General features: G+C 48.8%; 1 protein-coding gene across 2 annotated transcripts in view; it reads left to right on the top strand.

Annotated features, from left to right (window-relative positions):
• KEAP1 (kelch like ECH associated protein 1) overlaps positions 1 to 21,995 on the top strand; it is a 58,816-nt gene that overhangs the window by 18,322 nt on the left and 18,499 nt on the right. For both annotated transcript variants that reach the window (XM_078771216.1, XM_078771217.1), the window contains exons 2-4: positions 17,507 to 18,533; positions 18,971 to 19,081; positions 21,724 to 21,969. In XM_078771216.1, coding sequence (XP_078627342.1) covers positions 18,132 to 18,533; positions 18,971 to 19,081; positions 21,724 to 21,969 — 759 coding nt within the window. In that variant the 5' untranslated portion in view covers positions 17,507 to 18,131. The remainder of the gene's footprint in view (positions 1 to 17,506; positions 18,534 to 18,970; positions 19,082 to 21,723; positions 21,970 to 21,995) is intronic.

Raw genomic sequence — 21,995 nt, 5'->3', positions numbered from 1 at the left:
GGTACAGCGGTGGCACCACAATCTGATAGTGAACTTTCCACTCATCGTCTGCGGGTACCTCCGGGGGCCTCCATTTCCTCATTAGGGTTTCCCCCTTCATGAAATACCCCACAGGTATCTTCGTAGCCTCTTCTTCCGTAACGGCTTTCTCCATTAACCTCTGGATCTCCGAGTCTTCGTGTTGTTCTTCCACTAGTCTCCTCCGGACCAGCGCGGTTTGCTCCACTTCGTTCTCTGCGGTCTCCGACGGACACTCCACGTCCCCTTGCGTTCCAGACGCTACCCTTTCTCGAAATTCCTGGGAATCCCTCCCCTGGTTATTTCCCTGTTCCGAGTTGTCTTCCCGTACCTCTAAGGGTTCCAACTCCCCCTCTCTTTCTTCCTCCTTCTCTTCCGCGTGCTTTCTACCCATAGCCCGAGTCACTGCACAGGATGGAAAGATACCCGGAATCTCCATCTCTAACCGAGTGGTGTTATTTTCCTTACTGGGCTTGTCCACCATTCTTGGATTACCCGAAACTCGCCCCCCGGCCAAATCATTCCCGATAATAAAAGAGATTCCCTCTACAGGAAGGGTGGCTTGTAAGCCTACGGTGACCGGCCCGGATACCAACTCAGAACTCAACTGGATGACATGAAGCGGAGCTTTAACATAGCCCCCGACCCCCTGTAAAAGCACACTAACCCCAGTTGCCGTCTTCTCCGACAATGGCAAAATGCCCTCCAGCATCAACGATTGGTGTGCTCCTGTGTCCCTCAATACCCTAACTGGCTTCTGGTTACTCGGGTCGCCATCCAGCGACACGAACCCCTCTGAAATGAAATGTTTGTAGCCCTCCTGAACAAGGTTCTCCCGGGACGCCGTACCTTTGACAGGGGAATCTTCCCCCAGCTCTGCTCTCCAAGAATGATTTCTCACACTTGCCAGTGCATTCGGAGTCGCACTAGACTGATTCCGTTCCGGGTTCTCCCTTTTTCGGAGGTAACATTGGGACATCAAGTGTCCAGTTTTATGGCAAAAAGCACAAGTAGGCCCGGGGGAGAACCTCGGGGTCGGCCTTGAGCCCCCCGAAAAATAAGTTTGTCTTGGGCCCGTAGCCCTCGGATTTCTAACCGTTGGGGTATCATAGTTGTCCCCATAATCATCTCGAGGCCGCCGCCATGTAAGGTCATTCTCCGCCCCGGGTGTTCCATAACTCCCCTGCTGAAGTCTAGGCGAGGAGTTAGGTTTGTGGACCCCTATTCGGTGGGTTAAGGCATAATCATCTGCCATGGTGGCTGCGTCCCACAACTTCGGTACTTTCTTTTCCTGCAGGTACACTTTGATGTCCTCGTGGACACACTGCTGGAATTCCTCCACCAGGATCAAGTCCCGCAATGTTTCGAAGTCTTTCCCGACTCCTTTTGACTCACACCACCGATCAAACATGTTTTCTTTCACTCTGGCAAACTCCACATGGGTCTCACTCTCCCTCTTCCTGGCATTCCTGAATTTTTGCCTGTAAGCTTCCGGAACCAACTCATAGGCTTTGAGGATGTGCTTCTTCAGTACCTCATAATCTGCACATTGGTCCATTGGTAGCGCCGAATAAATTTCCTGAGCTTTCCCCACCAGCACACTTTGCACGAGTATGGTCCATGCCTCCTCCGGCCAGTTTAATTGTCGAGCCACTTTCTCAAAGTGTGGAAAAAATTTTGCGACTTCTTTTTCACTGAACGGTGGAACCAGCCTCACATGTCTGCCCACATCCCAGGTTTTCTGGTTAGGTGTCGACCCCGTCAGCAAGGGTGGTGCCTCTCCCCGTTCTCTCATTAACTCCAGCTCCTTGAATTTGATTTCTTGCTGAAGCTGCATGTCACGTTCCTTTAATTCCCTTTCCGCTTTTCTCTCCTCTGCTTCGAGGTCCCTTGCAGCTCTCCTTTCCTCTGCTTGTTCCTTTTCTCTTCTTTCCTGGAGTTCTCTTTCCACTCTCCTTTCCTCTGCTTGTTTCTCTTCTCTCCTCTCCTCTGCTTTCCTTTCTTCTTCTGCTCTTTCCTTTTCTGCTTTCCTTTCTTCTTCTGCTCTTTCCTTTTCTGCTTTCCTTTCTTCTTCTGCTCTTTCCTTTTCTGCTTTCCTTTCTTCTTCTGCTCTTTCCTTTTCTGCTTTCCTTTCTTCTTCTGCTCTTTCCTTTTCTGCTTTCCTTTCTTCTTCTGCTCTTTCCTTTTCTGCTTTCCTTTCTTCTTCTTTTAACCTTTCCTGGAGTTCTCTTTCCACTCTCCTTTCCTCTGCTTGCTTCTCTTCTCTCCTCTCTTCTGCTTTCCTTTCTTCCTCTGCTCTTTCCTTTTCTGCTTTCCTTTCTTCTTCTTTGATCCGTTCCTGGCTCCGTAATTGCAACTCCAGTTTCCGGAGCTCCACGTCTTCTGGTTCTTCGGGTAGCCACTCCCAGGCTAACTCGTCCCATGTTCCTAATCCCACCATAGATTGTATCACCGTGGCCTGCAACTCTGCCTTCCTCAAATTAGTTCGGACCTCCAAGTTAAAATGTTTGGCCAATTTCAAGAGATCCGACTTTAGCAATGCTCGGAACTGTGCCTCACTCGGGGTTACCCCAAAGTTCTGTGCCACAAACGCCATGGTGCCTATCGTTAACACCTGTTAACCTTCACCCCAAGACTTTCCCCAATTTCTCAAAAAAAAAAATATTACCAATTAATAATTAATTAATAAATTTTAATTACCAAAATTATTATTATTTTATTATTTTATACACTTTTAGATCCCGGACGAGCCCCCAATTCTGTTACGTGGTCCTCCCGGTAACTACCTGGTCTTGGTGACCCCCGGACCGTGGGAGGGACCCCGCCAGAAAGATATATGGTTTATACGCTTTCGTAACGCAATCAATATGAATTCCGGTCAAGAAGAAACCCCACACCAAGGATCCGGAATAATCAATAATATATTCACTGAGCAATCAACCACCATCAACAATGCACAATCAATATTACAACCATGTGAACTCATCTACACAAACTCTAAGATGGCCATCTTAATCTTATACATTCCTCACGTGAGCCCCACTCCTGACTCCCTCCGTGGTCAATGTCTCTCCTCTCCGCACACGGGCGGTTGAACGAGCCCCGGGCGGACGTGCTCTAAACGTGCCGTCTCGGACTGGGGCCGCGGCTGCAGCGCACCTCCTTGCCAAGCCACGGGGCAAAACCCAGCGCGGCGGCCAACGTGCGCGAGGTCCCAAGTGCGACCCTTACGCGTCCTTGTAGATGGGCAAAAACCCAGCGCGGCTTCCGACGCGAGCGAGGCCCAACGTGCGGACCCGTACGCGTCTTTGTAGACGGGGCAAAACCCAGCGCGGCTTCCGACGCGAGCGAGGCCCAACGTAAGGACCCGTACGCGTCTTTGTAGACGGGGCAAACTGTCCCGGACGCTTGGTTTCGTGCACGAACTCACGGTGACTGGACGTGTCAAAAGGTATTTACCGCCCAGGTAACTCCTCTCGCCAGACGTTTCGCAACGGCGCGTTTTCCGCGCAGCGTAAGGTCGATTCCACCTTCTCGTCGTCGCGGGGCGAGGAAGAAGAAGCACCGTCCTTTTCTCTCCTCGTGTCTTTTCTTCTTCCGTTTCCGGCCACTTCCGTTTCCGGCCACTGGTTCCGAAGGGCTCCTGACCCTCCCATCACAACAACCCTTAATATAATACACACGGATAAGCAACCTGAATGGTAATTTACATACATTCACCTAAATATGTAACACTTGGCTTTACGGAGCCGGGCTTTGGACAGGGATTGGCGCACCGAGAGGCATTAGTGAGTAGACTGGGTGATGAGGTTAGTGTTTTGGACCCAAAATTAGAGAAAAACAAAAGTTGATGATTGGCAAAGGATTGGCAGAGTGATGATTGGTAATGGTACAGTGATTGGCAGATGATTGGCAAATTTTTAATTTGTTGAAATTTGATGTGCAAAATTGGTAGTGTGCGATGGGCACGGTGGGTAAGGGTGGCATCCCTGCCACCCTTCCCATGGGGGGGCAAATGCGCTATAGTTTATGGGGTGTATGGCAGTGAAAACTAGCCCGGGTGGGTTAGGTTATATTAATAGGGCCCTAGAAGATGACATTAGGTGACGTTAAGGTTAGTTAGTGACTGATACCTGTAGTGGGGACGCAGGTAGATTAGTGTGGATGATAATGACGTGGGAGCGCAATAGTTTAAAGGGACGACTGGGAAGCGCAAGTTTCAGAAGGGAGTAGTTAGCTGAGATGATGCCGTGTGTGTGAGAATTGAACAGGTGTGATTGCACAGGTGTGCAACTGGACAGGTGTGTGGAGCAGTGTGTGAGTAATGAGTGTTGTGGATCAGCGCGAATGCGCTTGGGGAGAGAAGGGTGCAAGTGGCACCAGGTGTGAGAGCACAGGTGTGCAGGTACAGGTGTGTGGAGAGAGTTGGAGTAAGTGGTACGGAGTGGTGTGCATGGTGCGAAGGTGTGAATGGGGGAAGAGTGGACCCCCATCACGGATAGCCGGGGCGGGTAGTGTAAGTGTTAGGTAGAGGGTACAGGTAAATTGTGGTTGGATATTGGCATCTGTGGTGCGGTTGCAGAATGGTGTTGTGGATGGGTGCGGTGCATTAGTGTTGTGGAAATGGCTGGGCGTGTAGCCTGTTAGTGTGTGTAGTTGGTTGGGCACTCCACCACTGTGAGGATGTCGGCCAGGTGAGGCCGCAGGTGGGCTCTGGGAGCCGGTAGTTGTGGAGGGGGCCCGAGGATCCGGAGGACGGACCCGGGTAGCCCAGTGCCAGAGAGGGCACCGAGTGGGGAGAGCGCCAGAGGGCCTTCCCCAGGTAGTTAGGTTAGGGTAAGGAGCAGGTAAGCTCGGAGGCAACTGCAGTGGTGGGGTTGTGCAGGTGGGTAGACCCGCTGGGAGAGGTACACGTCGCAGCCCCGAAATTGTGCGAGGGCACCGAGAGATGAATCGGGGGAGTGAGACCCCAAATTGAAAAGCACCACAGTTTGGCCAATGGGAATTGGTTTTTAGAACCCATAGTGTAAGAGGGCCAATGGTTTGGCCGGAGAAAGACCCCGGGTAGTGTAAAGTTGTTAAAGTCATTTAGGAAATAGTTAGGATTGATGAACCTGTCGCACCATACGCAGCCACTTACCTGTGGTGATGATGATGACTCCACACCTGTGTTCTTTTGTTCTGCGTTGCAGGGAATGAGAATTGCTGTGAGGATTGGTGAGACGCATCACGACGTGGATGAGACATTGGGGTGATTCCATCTCTCCCTCCCTAGGAGGGACTGATGATGAATTGGTGATGGCAAATTTTGATGTTGAGTTGAAAATGGCAAATTTGATTGGTTAGGAGGGAGAGAAGACGAATTTGGTTTATGGGAGGAACGGGGAAGACAGTAGGGATGTTTGTTGATTTGTAAAATAGATGTTTATGGGTAGTGTTGTGTTTTGTGGATACAGTAAGGTGTAAGGGAGGGGCCATGTAGGTTACCTGGTGGGGGGGGGGGGCGTACGGTAGGAACGTACCTGTCTCACCTGGTTCCCATGTGCCCCCAGTGTGCATCACCTTGTATTGCGTGCACTTTTGCGCCCTTACCACCTTACTCACTTGTCTTTTCTTTTGTCTCCCACCTCCGAGGATCTGGCTTTGGGGCAGAGAGAGAGGAGAGAGAGGGGCTGGCTCCGCAGTTGTGGGCCTGCACTTTCGCTGCTTGCTGCTTGGATCGATACACCATATGGACCGCAATGTTTGTGGCCACCCACAATGGACCGCAGTTCTTTTGCGGCCAAGCACCACCCATGGATGGACCTATGGGTCAACGTGGCACCTATGCCATACAAGGTGAACCACTAACAGTTGGCCCCCTGACGGCCACAATAAGGAAATGGACGCAGTTGGCGCCTTTCTTTATTTTTTGAAAGAAGCCAGAAGGCCACGTGCACCACACGAAGAGCAAGAGACACCTGCAGGGTTAGGGGTTGTTGAATTTATTTTTATTCATTGAACAATGGTGGTGCACCGGATGGTGCTGACTGTGTGATGGGGTGGTGCTTTTGGTGCTGGGAAGGGGTGCTCTGCACATTATTAAAGGCCGTAGGCCACAGAGCACTCGTGGGTTGGTGTATCGATGCTGGCATGCGTGCTCTCTCTATGCATAACATCTGCATGTGTTCCTCCAAAAACAGGTCCTGGATCGTAGTGTAAATATCAGCGTAGTCTTGTAAATAATGCTCCCTACCGGCTGTATGTTTAGTTTGCGAATTCTTTCCGGATTCGGTTATCCTGTGGGTGTGTTTCTGTGAGGAGAAGGGTGCAACGTCGCAGGGGGACATATTTACTCATTTGTGAATATCTGTAAAACTGTCGCACTCAGGGTAGAGTTAATAGTAGAGGGAACTACATCTGCGTGCCACACTAAAGTAGGTAAAAATTTATCGGGTCGGGACGCCCCGAGGGTAGAGAAGGGTGCAATGTTGCGGATATGGGACTTGGCCTCAATATCCGCTTGTAAATACTCCCCTATTTCCCCAATACTCCCCAACTATCCCCAATCCCCCATTCCCTAGTCCCATTGCCTGTAAATAACACTCTGTAGAACCGACCTTCCCCTTTTTCCCCCATTAAATGTCGTGCCCAGGTCCACCGCATCTCACGTAGACAACTTTCGGACATCTTGCTAGTTATTCTTAGTCTATGTCAGTTAAGGACTCGTTTCCATTAATTCTGACTCTTCGTTGCACCAGAATGTGATTATATGGCACCAGTAGTGAGTTTAGGACCTTCCCATACCTCCTCCCATCTTCTTCCCCAAACAACAACTACAACAACAACTACAACAACAACAACTACAACAACAACTACAACAACGGCGTGGCGCGGGGGGAGTGTGCGTCCTCACACCGGCTCGGTTAGCCGCCATTGACCATGCGCTCTGACGGGGTTACCACGAAGGGGCTCCCTGTCAGCCCCTCGTCAAGGGCGGAGCCGGTAACCCCCCCGCACGCACCCAATGAGAAGCAACGGGCCGATTCCATCTGGGGCGGAGCTAACGAGCCGAGGGCGTGTCACTCCCCGCCGGATATACGCGGCCACTTACCGGACGTGACGAGAGATGCGCCCCCAGCTTGAACAGAGCCAGTCACCACCGTGACCACCTCCAAGTGCTGAGCGAGCTCCACGCATCGACCCGGTATTGCAGTACCTCCGAGAACGGTGCACCTTGAGCCATCGACTGCCCGCTTTCCTTGCCATCAATCCCCGTGTGAGTCAGTTTTTGTCCTGTTTATCTGTCGTCTGTCGGGGCTATTATAAGAGTGTGTCTAAGTGCCTGTCTTCCTATGTTGTACCTCTCATCGTTGTAATCTGACCTTCCGCCCTAATATAACCTCCTCCGGAGGTCTTGAGAACTGAACCCTTGGTGTCGTGTCATTTTAATCCAGCCGTTGTGTCCTTTTCCTTCATTGATCTAGCGTAGCGCGACTCGGCAACGTTCGAGTATAATCGGGTAAACTGTGCAGACGTGGTCATACCAAACCGCTCGGTAAACCAACATCCACAACCACGTCTGTAACAATATATATATAGATATATAGATATATATATAGATAATAGATATATAGATAGATATATATATAGATATATAGATATATATATAGATATATAGATATATATATATATATAGATATATATATATATATAGATATATATATATATATAGATATATATATATAGATATATAGATATATATATAGATATATAGATATATATATATATAGATATATATATATAGATATATATATATATACACACACACATATATACACATATATATATACACAGTCAGTCACGTGAAAAAGTAAGTACACCCCATGTAAAGTTTTGACTTTTTCAACATACTGTGATTTGATCTTCATTTCAACAATATTGATAGATAAAGGTGATATAATATAACAAATATCATGAAACATTTACATTTTGTAGTCCATTGTATAATTTAAATAAACATAAATGCAAATTTTGCATGTGGAAAAAGTAAGTACACCCCGACATTTATCACTACTTCAAATACCTAAAATTAGAATCAGGTGCACCAGCTCAGGTGCAAATGATTAGAACATTGTTAGAGAGGATCTTGGAGGAACCTGTCTTCTTTAAACCTCAGACATTTAGTTTGGTTTGCTCTTTGTTGTTGAAGTGTGCGGTGTCACCATGCCGAGATCAAAAGAGCTCTCTGAGGCCTTCAGAAAGAAGGTTATCGATGCCCACGAGTCTGGGAAGGGATTCAAAAAGATCTCCAAACAATTTGAAATCAATCATCGACTGTCCGGAAAATCATCTTCAAGTGGAGAAGATTCCAAACAACTGTCAACTTGTTCAGGCCAGACCGCCCCAGCAAGTTCAGCCCGAGAGCAGACTGCAAGATGCTGAAAGAAGTCTCTAAGAACCCCAGAGGTCATCACGGGACATACAGGTAGCTCTTGCCACTGTTGATGTCAAAATGCACGAGTCTACCGTTAGAAAGAGGCTGCACAAATTTGATCTACACGGGAGGTGTGCCAGGAGGAAACCTTTCCTGTCCAGAAAGAACATCAGGGCAAGACTAAAGTTTGCCAATGAACACCTAGGCAAAGACCAGCACTTCTGGAACAATGTGCTCTGGACAGATGAGTCAAAGGTAGAGAGAGCTGTTTGGCCACAGTACCAGAAGACATGTTTGGCGAAAACCAAAGAGAGCATTTGACCACAAGAACCTGATACCAACTGTAAAGCATGGTGGAAATATTATGGTTTGGGGCAGCTTTGCTGCATCAGGGCCTGGGCAGCTCACCATCATAGAATCCACTATGAATTCTTCATTGTACCAGAGGGTGCTTGAGGATAATGTGAGGCCATCTGTCGGAAAGTTGAAGCTCAACCGAAGGTGGACCTTGCAACATGACAATGACCCTAAACATACCAGTAAATCCACCAAGGAATAATAATTATTATTATTATAAAGGAGTCTTATATAGCCCCATCAAGCAGAGTAAACTACCCTCATGGCGCTTTACATTATCATGCGAACACACACACACACACACACACACACACACACACACACACACACACACACACACACACACACAAACATACACACACTGAATGGCTGAACAGAAAGAAATGGAGGGTTCTGGAATGGCCAAGTCAAAGCCCGGAACTAAATCTCATCGAGATGTTGTGGGGGGATTTGAAACGAGCTGTGCATGCAAGAAACCCCTCAAACATCGCACAGCTGAAAGAATTCTGCATGGAGGAGCGGACAAAAATTTCTCCCAGTCGATGTCAGAGACTACAACAACAACAACATGCATTTTAAGGCCATTTTCCCTGCTAGAGCGGGGGTTAGCCTTGCGGTCCCCATGACAATCTTCTCCATTTTGCCCTATTTTCTGCATCTCTCCTTGTTAACCCCCTTGCCCGCATTTCTTCTTCCACCATCTTTAGCCAAGTCTTTCTCGGTCTTCCCCGTCCTCTACTTCCTTCTACATTAATTTCCATCACTCTTCTCAACCAGTCACTTTCATCCTTCCTCAACACATGACCAAACCATCTCAACCTGTTCCTCTTCACAGCATCAATCACAGGCAATATTCCCATCATCTTTCGCAATTCATCATTTGTCTTCCTCTCTCTCAACGATACTCCGCACATCCATCGAACCATTCGCATTTCCACCCTTTCCAGCCTTCGTTGCTGCTCTACGTTCATTACCCATGTCTCGCACCCATAAATCACAACACTTCTCACACATGCAGCATACACCTTTCCCTTCAGCTTCAGCGACACTCCCCTCCTCGTCAGCACGCCACTCAGTTCCCGAAACTTCTTCCATGCACATCTCACTCGAGCAACCGTTGCCGAGTCTGATCCACCTTCTCCATTCAGCATGTCTCCGAGGTAGCAAAATGTTTTCACACCTTCCAGCTTCACGCCGTCTCCAAGATCCAACTCAACATTTCCTCCATCTGCAGCTCCCTCTGTGCACACCTTTCATTTGAATGTAGCTGCCACACTGGTAAATGACCCTCTCGGACCACTACATTTTTGATGAACCCACTCAGCGCACATTGTACATTGAATGGAGTTCACTCCGACACCCTTCCTGCACACAGCACACGGCCACTTCCCAGTTCTTTCCACCTCACCACATGCTTTACCACTTGCCATCACCTTTGTCTTTCCGATATTCACCTTCAGACCTTTTGTCTCCATACATTCCTTCCACTTGTTCATCTTTTCCTTCAGTCCATCCATACTTTCCGCAATCAACACCAGATCATCTGCACACAACAACTCCCACGGTAAACCCTCCTTTACGTTCTGAGCCAGCACCTCCATCACAGCTACAAATAGTAGTGGACTTAGTACCGACCCCTGATGCACTCCCACCTTCACCTCAAACTCACCACTGTTCCCGTCCTTTGTCCTTACAGCTGTGCGTGCTCTTTTGTACATTGCCACCACTACTCTGATCAACCATTCCTCCACTCCTAACTTCCTCAATGCCCATGTCAATACTTTGCGTGGAACCCTATCGAAGGCTTTCTCCAGATCAACAAACCCAAAAAACAACCTCTTCCTCTTCTCCATGTACTTCTCCTGCAACTGCCTCACAATGAAAAGTGCATCTGTCGTTCCTCTTCCTGGCATAAATCCAAACTGCATTTCGTCGATCTTCACTTTCTTCCTTATCCTCCTCTCCAACACCCTTTCCAATACCTTCATTCCATGCTCCAATAACTTTATCGCTCGGTACGAGCCACACTCCAGAGGGTCACCTTTCCCCTTGTATAGAGGGACGAGGGTACTCAGTTCCCAATCCACTGGAATGCGGCCTTCTTTCACCGCCAGATTACAGATCTGTCATTCTCTTCACACCCCAACTTCCTGCTGCCTTCAACATATCTCCCACAACTCCCGTCGGCCCTCCCGCTTTTCCACTCATTGCTTTTATCGCTTCCTCAACTTCCTTTTCAGTTATCTTCTCTGCCGGTCCTACAACTGGGTTACTCTCAATGTTGCCATCCCATTCATTCTCTGTATTCAACAGCATTTCCATATATCTTTTCCAATTTCCTTTAATTCCATCATCTCTCTTCCGATGTCAGAGACTGGAAGAGAGTTATAAGAAACGCCTACTTGAGGTTGTTTCTGCCAAAGGGGGCAATACCACCTATTAGAGCCAAGGGTGTACTTACTTTTTCCACATGCGAAATTTGCATTTATGTTTATTTAAATTATACAATGGATTACAAAATGTAAATGTTTCATGATATTTGTTATATTATATCACCTTTATCGATCAATATTGTTGAAAAGAAGATCAAATAGCTGTATGTTGAAATATGTTGAAAAAGTCAAAACTTTACATGGGGTGTACTTACTTTTTCACGTGACTGTATGTATATATATTGTTGTGGATATGAGGACTGCATATATTTTTTTTTATTGTGTGCTGTATGATTATTATTATTGTTGTTGTGCTGTGCCTCCTGCCTCCGGAGCTGTGTAAGATCAAAAGGGCGTCCCATAGTCCACAAGCATACACGTCAGCCAATCATAGGATATTCATGTTCGATAGTTATATCTTATTCTGTGTTTTAAGATAAGGCTGTGTCTCCCATTAATTGAAATACTCCATTGCACCAGTGAGAGAGAATAGATCCCCTTCCATTCCCATCCCCAAAAATCCCCATTTCCTTCACATCCCCCCTTTCGTGATTGCCGACCCTCGATTGCCATATTACATCCCCTCTCGTCATTGCTGAGCCTCGATTCCCAATCACCTCCCCTCCAATAACCGCCATTGACCACGAGGCTCGAGTCAGGGAAGAAAGGCGTGTCTCCACCTCGTCAGAGGAGGGGAGGGGCGCGCCCGCCCGTCGTCGTCCGGGGCGGAGCCCGAGGGTCGCGCGACCAACCAGGGCCGCGGTGAGTGACCCGGTAGGTGTGCCCTCGGAGTCGGCGGCTTGATTTCGCTGGAGGTGATAAAAGCGACTGTAAGGGACTGCTTTATCAGAGAGGCCTTGGAGTTGGAGATGAGCATGAGATGAGAAGAGAAGAGAAGAAGAAAGAGAGTTGCAAGGAGTTGGTCACAGTCGGTTGCCAGAGAGAGAAGTCGGTGGTGAGGAGTGAGAGAAGCAAGAAAGAGTTGAGGGTTGAGGGACCAGACCAGTGAGACAAGTCCTGGGAACGCAGCGGACGGAGGCCGCCGCAGCCGCGACACCCGACCGCCAAAGGGGGCCTGAACGGCGGTTCGGAGCAGGGCCGAAACGGAACGGCGGCTGCTGAACGCGCCGGTTGTGCTGCAAGACCCCCCCCTTGGACCTTTCCTCTCCCGCCAGCCATCCACCTTCTGCCATCCCTGGCATTCCCCGTGTGAGTCGTCTTTGTTTGTTCTGTCCTGGGTAATAAGTTAAGTCTGTAGATAAGCTAAATTTGCACTGTGTCACATGCGTCTTGTACTTGTAAATAAACTGAATTGCTTTTTGTTGCTTGTGTGTAAATAGTAGGAATAAATTTAGTAGTATTTCCAACCTGTTTGTCTTCATTTTCCTCTTTGCATTGCGTCGTTTTCGTCTTTTCCCTCATTGAGCAGCTGGGGTGCGATACGGCCAAAGTCTGGGTGAATCGGGTGAGTTTTGTTAGGTCGCGGTTCTAAACCACCGCTCGGTCTATAACATCTAACCGCGATCTATAACAATATATATATATATATACACTGTCTTGTGTGACAAGGCCCTGCGATTTCAAGACGTGCTCCACAATTGTGTTTGCTCGATTATTAAATCTCACTTGCTGCTTCAAAGGTGCCTCTTCTTGAGTTCTAGGGGGGGGGGGGGGGGCTCCCGTCATCGATATATATATATACATACACAGTCATACCCTGTTTTACGCCATTTCGACCTACGTCAAATCCGACTTTACGCCACTCTTCTAGAGTAAATTTCAGTTCAGCGAACATCATTATGTGCGACTTTACGTCACTCCTACGGACGTGAAAAAAAAATTTCCTGAAATATATATTTAAAATAAATAAAATCGTCCATAAGTTAACAATAAAAGAAGCTAAAAAAAATTTAAAATACAATAAAAAGCACATTAAAAATATATATAAATGTACGTACAGTATACTGTATACTGTACATACGCGCAGCTGCTGGTTCTCATTCAAAACGGGTGACGTACAGTATTCCTTTACTGTGTCTGTGTTAGCCATGGGTCCTAAGAAGGATAATGCTCGTGTTTCCAAGCGTAATGTGGTGACGATGGAAGATAAGTTTAATCAGATTTAAAGGTATGAAAAAGGTGAAAAAGTGTCGGTGATAGCGCATAGACCTTATCGCGAATCGGAACCGCAATGCGTCATGGGATCGGAAAGGGGCAATAGCAAGTGTACAGCCAATGGCAATATAAGTCAAGACCTACTCTCAAGTGCCTTGTTGGTATTACACCTAGCGGAACAATTTCATACATTTCCAAACCTACAGGAGGAAACACGTCGGACAAAAAAATTGTAAAGATGACGAACATTGTAGACAAGTTCCAGCCCGGCGATATTTGTATGGCCGATCGAGGTTTCAACATTCAGGAACTGTTCTTGCATAAGCAGGTTGTTTCTCTTCTCCAATGGGAACCCCCCTTTCCCTCAAATATTTCTTTAAATCCCTGGATTTTAATGCCAAAAAACGCTGAATTCTTTCACATTAGCCATCTTCCTTTCCGTAAACACAGCGTCGATCGTAGACAGACGCTTCCTCTTCTGGGTTCGTGTTTACCTTTGCCCCCTTTTCGATCCCATCATGCTTTGCGGTGGAGCGCCCTCTGTTGATATTTACCGATTCGCGATAAGGTCTATGCCTTAGGGCTGCCACGGTCGATGGTGTCGACCATCATTCATGATAGGGAACGTATTCTCGCATACGTCACTGAAAAAGCGCCGCCGGATAAGACTGCTAAAATGTGTGTTTGTGTTCAGAAGAGACGCCATGTTTAAGGTGAATAATATAATCTTATTAATTTTATTTATTATTCTTTACAAATTCATTTATTAATTGTGTTCATTACTCATTAAAAAATATGACTAAAACGTGTTTTTAGTGTTCTTTAAGGTTTAGCGATAGGTATATGCTTTTGTGAGTTATTTACTCTAGTTTTCCGGTGTTTGTCTTCTTTTTAAGGCTTTTTTTTTTTTTGTTTGTATACAGGATCGAGGCTCGTGAAAGAGCTAAAAGGCATTACGCCCGGCTTACGTCAAAAACCGAGTTACGTCACGGCTTATGGAACCAATTAATGACGTAGGCCAGGGTATTACTGTGTGTGTGTATATATATATATATTTATATATATATATATATATATATATATATATATATATATATATATATATATATATATATATATATATATATATATATATATATATATATATATATATATATATAAAGCAGTAAAGTTTGTTTGTTTGTTTGTCCTCTTATAACTCGAGAACTGCTCATCGCAGAGCAAAACCAAAGGCATATTCGGAACCAGTACGTCTCAGAGCAACTATAGCACACCTTAAATTTTAAAAAACTTCGTGTTTTAAAATTATGACGTCATCAGCGTATTTCGGAACGTTAATTTTTCAACTTCATATTCGGAATCAGTCCTAGGTGTCCATTTTGAACTATAAAAGACCTTCAATCCCTTAAGTGACTGTTTTTCGAATAAAGGTAACAGATTGGTAAAATAAATGCTAATTTAATAAAGCGAAATGTCTATTGTACTGCTTTACAAATTAAAACACACGATGCCTCTTTTCACTTATACACCGCCCACAAAGTTATAACCGGAACTGACGGATGTTTATTCTTTTAATGAGTACGGAGGGGGATATGTGTCCGTATTTAAGTGAAGAATTGGACATTATGACTTAATAGATCGATTAACAAAAAAATCGATTTGTGCAAGCTCAAGCCTTTTGAAGTGAACTGATCGTACTTGAAGTTTAAATGCATTTGAAACGTATGGCAAAGGAAGTCCGGCGTCCCAGAGCCGTTTACTTCTTCACTCGCACAGATAGGGCACGGAAAGAGAGTGTAGTGTACTGTTTATCGGAAGCAATTTGTTTGGTACTTTCCATCGATTAATTTCGTTCAACTTCATATTCGGAATCAGTACGTCCCAGAGAAACTTGGTAACGTTAATTTTTCAACTTCATCCGATTGACATGGGACAGAGAGTGAAACATACATGCTACATTTATTTGACCACAATGACTTCCGGGTTCGGAACGCGGGACCAATGCCATTTGACAAGGAATAAAAAATAAATGCGACATTCAATTGACGACAATGACTTCCGACTTGACTCTCCCCTCCCCCCTCCCCTCCCCCTCCCCTACCCCCTCCCCTACCCCTCCCCTACCCCCTCCCCTACCCCCTCCCCCTCCCCCTCCCCCTCCCCTACCCCCCTCCCCTACCCTCCTCCTCCCCCTACCCATCCCCCTCCCCTACCCCCTCCCCTACCCCCTCCCCACCCCCTACCCCTCCCCTCCCCCTCCCCTACCCCCTCCCCCTCCCCTACCCTCCCCCCTCCCCTACCCCCTCCCCCTCCCCCTCCCCTACCCCCCTACCCTCCCCTCCCCCTCCCCCTACCCCCTCCCCCCTACCCCCCCTCCCCCTCCCCCTCCCCCTACCCATCCCCTCCCCTCCCCCCTCCCCATCTCCCCCTCCCCCTCCCCATCCCCCCTCCCCCTACCCATCCCCCCCTCCCCATCCCCCCCTCCCCCTCCCCATCCCCATCTCCCCCTCCCCATCCCCCCTCCCCCCTCTTCTCCCCATCCCCCCCTCTTCTCCCCTCCCCCCCCCTCTTCTCCCCTCCCCCCCTCTTCTCCCCTCCCCCCCTCTTCTCCCCTCCCCCCTTCCCCCCCCTTTTCTCCCCTCCCCCCCTCTTCTCCCCTCCCCCCCTCTTGTCCCCTCCCCCCCTCTTCTTCCCTCCCCTTTTCTCCCCTCCCCCCTCTTCTCCCCTCCCCCCCTCTTCTCCCCTCCCCCCCTCTTCTCCCCTCCCCACCTCTTCTTCCCTCCCCCCCCTCTTCTCCCCCCCCCTCTTCTCCCCTCCCCCCCTCTTCTCCCCTCCCCCCTCTTCTCCCCTCCCCCCCTCTTCTCCCCTCCCCCCCTCTTCTCCCCTCCCCCCCTCTTCTCCCCTCCCTCCCCCCCTCTTCTCCCCTCCCTCCCCCCTCTTCTCCCCTCCCCTCCCCCCCTCTTCTCCCCTCCCCCCCTCTTCTCCCCTCCCCCCCCTCTTCTCCCCTCCCTCCCCCCTCTTCTCCCCTCCCTCCCCCCTCTTCTCCCCTCCCTCCCCCCTCTTCTCCCCTCCCTCCCCCCTCTTCTCCCCTCCCCCCCCCCTCTTCTCCCCTCCCCCCCCCCCGTTCCCCTTCCCTTCCCCCTCCTCTCTCCTCCACCGCCCGGCAGTGCCGGGTACTTCTGCTCGTATATATATATACACAAAGAATTAAGTTAAGCACCCCCCCCGTTTTTTTACAACCTCGCACATTACAAGTTTGTTGTCGTCAAAACAGTGTAATATACCCATGATATTGCTATATTTTCTGGAGAAGTGATATTATGGTCACATAAAAACATAACAATCATGCCGTTTTCAATATTTTATTCTGAATAATTTAAGGTGAAATTTTTTGGGAATTTTAGGCATATTTTCACCTCAATTTAAGTATGGAGCTATAGGTCCATCACGGACAGTGTGGATGACGTTTATGTTTTCTAACGTACAGTCATTGTTCTGAGAAGACCTCTAGCGATCTTTGCGTCAATAACGTGTGTAGGACCCACGTGATCGGATCACTGACTCAACCCTACGTCTCATAGACCCTGTAAGCCGTCGTATGCGTTGCTGTGGCAGGTTGTTCCATTCCCGATGTAATGCACGTTCCAATTCATCCAGATTGGCTATTGGAGGGACCATCTTCGCAATTTGACGTCCCAACATGTCCCAAACGTGCTCGAGGGGGTTCAGGTTCAGGACAGGATTAGGGGGTGCTTAACTTAATTCTTTGTGTAGGGGTGCTTAACTTAATTCTTTGTGTATATATATCTCAATCAGTCACTTTGCGATTTCATGCAATCAGTGGTGAACCGCCATAAAGGTATCCCATCCAGCTATGCTGTACCTTAATGGGAGCGATAAGTGCCATCTGCCACATGGCACATTACCTCTGGCATCCACTCATTATATGGAATCCCCTGGATGCAGCCGGGAGCACACCAATCCAAATATATGTGCAGTTCTCCAGCTTTCAATGTGTGTGTATATATTTATATATATATATATATATATATATATATAAACACACACACACACATACACACACACTTATACACACATTGTATGCATTAGCTCCATTATCCATTATATTGCGATATTATGAATGTAATGGAAACATCTGTGGTTTCAGGTTGGTGCGAGGCAAAACAACGCAGGAAGCTTCAAAGTTGGGGGGAAAAAGGAATATGAGAGGTTGGATGGTGAAGCACGCAGAACAAGATGCGTTCAAGAGGTGTTTTGTGGCTGTGATGGGCGGGGATTTACAGTGGATGCAAAAGCATTCTTGCTGCCAACATGTCGGGTGCCACATGCCACCCGTGTGTCACAGTCACATCTGACGAGTCTATGGACTGGTGATACGTGCGTGCTCACAAGTAGCATGTCCAGGCGTTTTCTGCGCATGAACGGCAGATATAATTGGACACCATTGTTGGACAATCGTTATCTGTTTTATATCCTTGGATTTTGCACAAACTACCACAGGATTGCTGCATTCCTCTTGTACTTGCACGCTAACGTTATCTCGTTATTTATTTTACATTTTTATTCAATCTCTTTCTTGCTCTCATGCTACTCACTCCATTCTTCTTCTCGCTGAGCCTTCCAAACCGTTATATTGGCTCTTTTCCATTTCAAGATGATACTCCATCATATATGGCATCAGACCGTCGATGTTGTCAGCATGAGTAAGTGACAAAGGCACACACAAATGGAAGGACAATCCCAAATATAAAAGTGTTCCCTCCAGCTAAAGAATGTCTGATCCACCTCGGAGACTGTGCTTTAGGCACTGCTCTAGAAATCGGGGCAGTGGTCGAGTGGAGGGAAATTCTGCAGAAGATCGTGCTGATGCTGGAAGACAGCAAGAAGGAGACCGGGCAGGAGGAAGGGAAACGCAAGAAGTATTGCAGGATGAAACGCCAGCAGGTGGAGTAGAACAATCAAGTGCTGGAGTAGAGCCTGGGTCATACAAGCAGCTATCTGGGGGGTGTTGCCAAGTTGCTGCTCATACTCTACGTGGAGGTGGTTATATGGACTACACCCTGGAGGGTCATACAGCCGAAGCCTTCAACATCTTGAACGAGCTGCGATTGGCCGGACACCTTTGTGATGTCACATTGCGGGTGCGCAAAGGCGACTTGGAAGAGGATGTGAAGGTAAATATTTTTAAAAAGCTCCCATAATCATAATTCATATGCACACCACTCTTCTCTGTCTTATGCGTCATCTCTGTTGATGCTTTTCATGAATGTTTTTAAAAGCTCACATTACTGAGTCGCTTTAGACGGAATCATTGCTTTTTACTCATTTGGGGTCCTTTTGATGCGGTGATTTCAGGTGTGGTATGCGGTGTGCCGTGTCAGTTATTACCGAGGTTAGAACATGGTTTGGTGTGGTCGGGTGAGTTCTGTTGTGGATATGAACAGAAATAATGTTCTAGCTGTGCACAATGGTATCAAAATAGAGGAGGAAAATAAAATTTGGAGAAATTAGGAATACATGGCTAAATTGTCGTGTAATGAGGAAAGGAAAGGCAGAATTTTATCCTGGCTTAATGAAATTGACTGTGATATGCATCTGGTGTATTCCACAGGCACATAAGGTGGTGCTAGCATCATGCAGCCCTGTGTTTCGTGCCATGTTCACTGCCGGCCTGATGGAGAGTGCTATGGAAGTTGTTCCGATTGAGGGCATACACCCCAAGGTAAAACAGCATACACCCCAAGTTTAGATAGTATGAGAGGGCATTTACATATTGCATGAGGAGTTGTAGAGAGAAGAGGTTGGGGGAGGAAAAGGTTTGGAATGGAAGAATGGATGAAGCTTGCATAATGACATGGATGGGTAGGCAGCAGTGATTGTTGATTTCATGCAAGCAGGGGTGGAGAGGGCGGGGCGAGCGCACAGGGTGGCACAGGGTGGCATGGGGTGGCGAGGGCGGAGCGAGCGCACGGGGTGGCGAGGGCATAGCGAGCGCACGGGGTGGCGAGGGCGGAGCGAGCGCACGGGGTGGCGAGGGCGGAGCGAGCGCACGGGGTGGCGAGGGCGGAGCGAGCGCACGGGGGTGGCGAGGGCATAGCGAGCGCACGGGGTGGCGAGGGTGGAGCGACCGCACGGGGGTGGCGAGGGCGGAGCGACCGCACGGGGTGGCGAGGGCGGAGCGACCGCACGGGGTGGCGAGGGCGGAGCGACCGCACGGGGTGGCGAGGGCGGAGCGACCGCACGGGGTGGCGAGGGCGGAGCGAGCGCACGGGGGTGGCGAGGGCGGAGCGAGCGCACGGGGTGGCGAGGGCGGAGCGAGCGCACGGGGTGGCGAGGGCGGAGCGAGCGCACGGGGGTGGCGAGGGCGGAGCGAGCGCACGGGGTGGCGAGGCCGCAGCGAGCGCACTGGGTGGCGAGGGCGGAGCGAGCGCACGTGGGTGGCGAGGGCGCAGCGAGCGCACGTGGGTGGCGAGGGCGCAGCGAGCGCACGTGGGTGGCGAGGGCACAGCGAGCGCACGTGGGTGGCGAGGGCGCAGCGAGCGCACGTGGGTGGCGAGGGGCGCAGCGAGCGCACGTGGGTGGCGAGGGCGCAGCGAGCGCACGTGGGTGGCGAGGGCGCAGCGAGCGCACGGGGTGGCGAGGGCGGAGCGAGCGCACGGGGTGGCGAGCGCATGTTGCTTCTTGGTGCTACCAATCGTGGAGATAACATATGCTCATATAATAATAATAATAATAATAATAATAATAATAATAATGCATTTATTTTATATAGCGCTTTTCAGGAAGCCCAAAGACGCTTTGACAGAGTGCAAAACATAATGCATAGCAAAACATAAAAACAATTGCAAAAAAGACAAGAATCAATAGGGAAATATTCAAAGCACAAAGGAGGGAGAAGGAGAGGAGATAGTCAGGGGTTAGATGCTGTGGGTTAAATGTTGAATGCAGTGTTGAACAGGTGGGTCTTGAGTGATGTTTTGAATGTGGTGAGTGAGGATGAGTCTCTGATGGTGTGAGGTAGTGAGTTCCAGAGGGTGGGAGCAGCGATGGAGAAGGCCCTGTCCCCCCAGGATCTAAATTTGGTCCGGATGGGGGGGGGGGGGGGCGGGTCAGGAGGTTGGTACCAGCAGAGCGGAGGTTGCGGGTGGGAGTGTGTCTGGAGAGGAGGTCAGCCAGGTAGGATGGGGCCAGGTTATGGAGGGCTTTGTAGGTCAAGAGGAGGACTTTGTACTGGATTCTCTGGGAGATGGGGAGCCAGTGAAGCTTGTAAAGGACGGGGGTGATGTGGTCACGGGTCCGGGAATGGGTGAGTAGACGGGCAGCGGAGTTCTGAATGTATTGGAGTTTATTGGTGATTGTTGAGGATGAACCATAAAGGAGGCTATTGCAGTAGTCCAGACGGGAAGTGATGAAGGCGTGGATGAGGGTTTCTGCAGCCGTGGAGGAGAGGGATGGACGGAGACGGGCGATGTTTTTCAGGTGAAAGAAGGCCGTCTTTGTGATCTGTTTAGTGTATTTGTCGAAGGAGAGGGTTTGGTCAAAGATGATGCCAAGATTCCGGATGTGAGGGGAGGTGGATACTGGAATACCTTCGATGTTGAGGGCAAAGTTATGGGTGGATTTTATGAGCGTTTTTGGGCCAATGATGATTATTTCAGATTTATCACAGTTAAGTTTGAGGAAGTTGATTTGAAGCCAGGATTTTATTTCAGTGATGCAGTTTGTCAGGATAGAGTGGGTGGAGGTGGAGATGGACTTGGTGGAGATGAAAGGCTGGATGTCATCGGCGAAGCAGTGGAATTGGAGACCATGACGGCGGATTAAGTGACCGAGGGGGGACAGGTAAAGGATGAAGAGGAGGGGGCCAAGAACTGAACCTTGGGGGACACCTTGGGGGAGGGGAGCAGTGGGGGATTTGCAGTTATTGATGGAGATGAACTGGCGTCTGTCAGAGAGGTATGATTTAATCCAAGAGAGGCCAGTGCCGGTAATGTTAAAGGTGGTTTCAAGTCGGGTGAGGAGGATGGTGTGATCGATGGTGTCAAAGGCGGCGCTGAGGTCGAGGAGGATGAGAATGTTGAGGTTGCCAGCGTCAGAGGAGAGGAGAAGGTCGTTGGTGATTTTGAGGAGAGCAGTATAATAACAGAATACATTCCTCTGTATAAACCATAATTCCATTGTACACGATCATTGTACACAAATATTTGCATACATTTATTTGAACACAAGTGTGCGCCGGGGGTGTGGCCAATAATCAGGTGAATGCACAGGGCATTCAAAAGGCATTTGGCGCGTCAAGCATTTGCTTTTCCAAGGTTATTTGGAATTTTGTGCTTGATGGTGATTTGTTTAGTCTATGCGCAGGTGATGCAGCGGTTGGTGGAGGCGGCGTATACGGCGCGGCTATCCGTGGGCGAGCGGTGTGTGCTGGCCGTGCTCCAAGCGGCCGCTATGTACCACATGGAGAGTGTGGTGCGTGTGTGCACTCATTTCCTCAAGGAGCAGCTTGATCCCAGCAATGCTATTGGTATCGCAGCCCTGGCAGAGAGCCTGGGCTGCCACGAGCTGCACCATGCTGCACGACATTACATCTATCGTAAATTCTCCGAGGTACTAATTATCAGGAAGTACCTCTT

Source organism: Myxine glutinosa, chromosome 1, assembly GCF_964187855.1.
Source record: "Myxine glutinosa chromosome 1, kmMyxGlut1.1, whole genome shotgun sequence".
Lineage (NCBI taxonomy): Eukaryota > Metazoa > Chordata > Myxini > Myxiniformes > Myxinidae > Myxine > Myxine glutinosa.
This window is presented reverse-complemented; position numbering and strand designations above follow the sequence as displayed.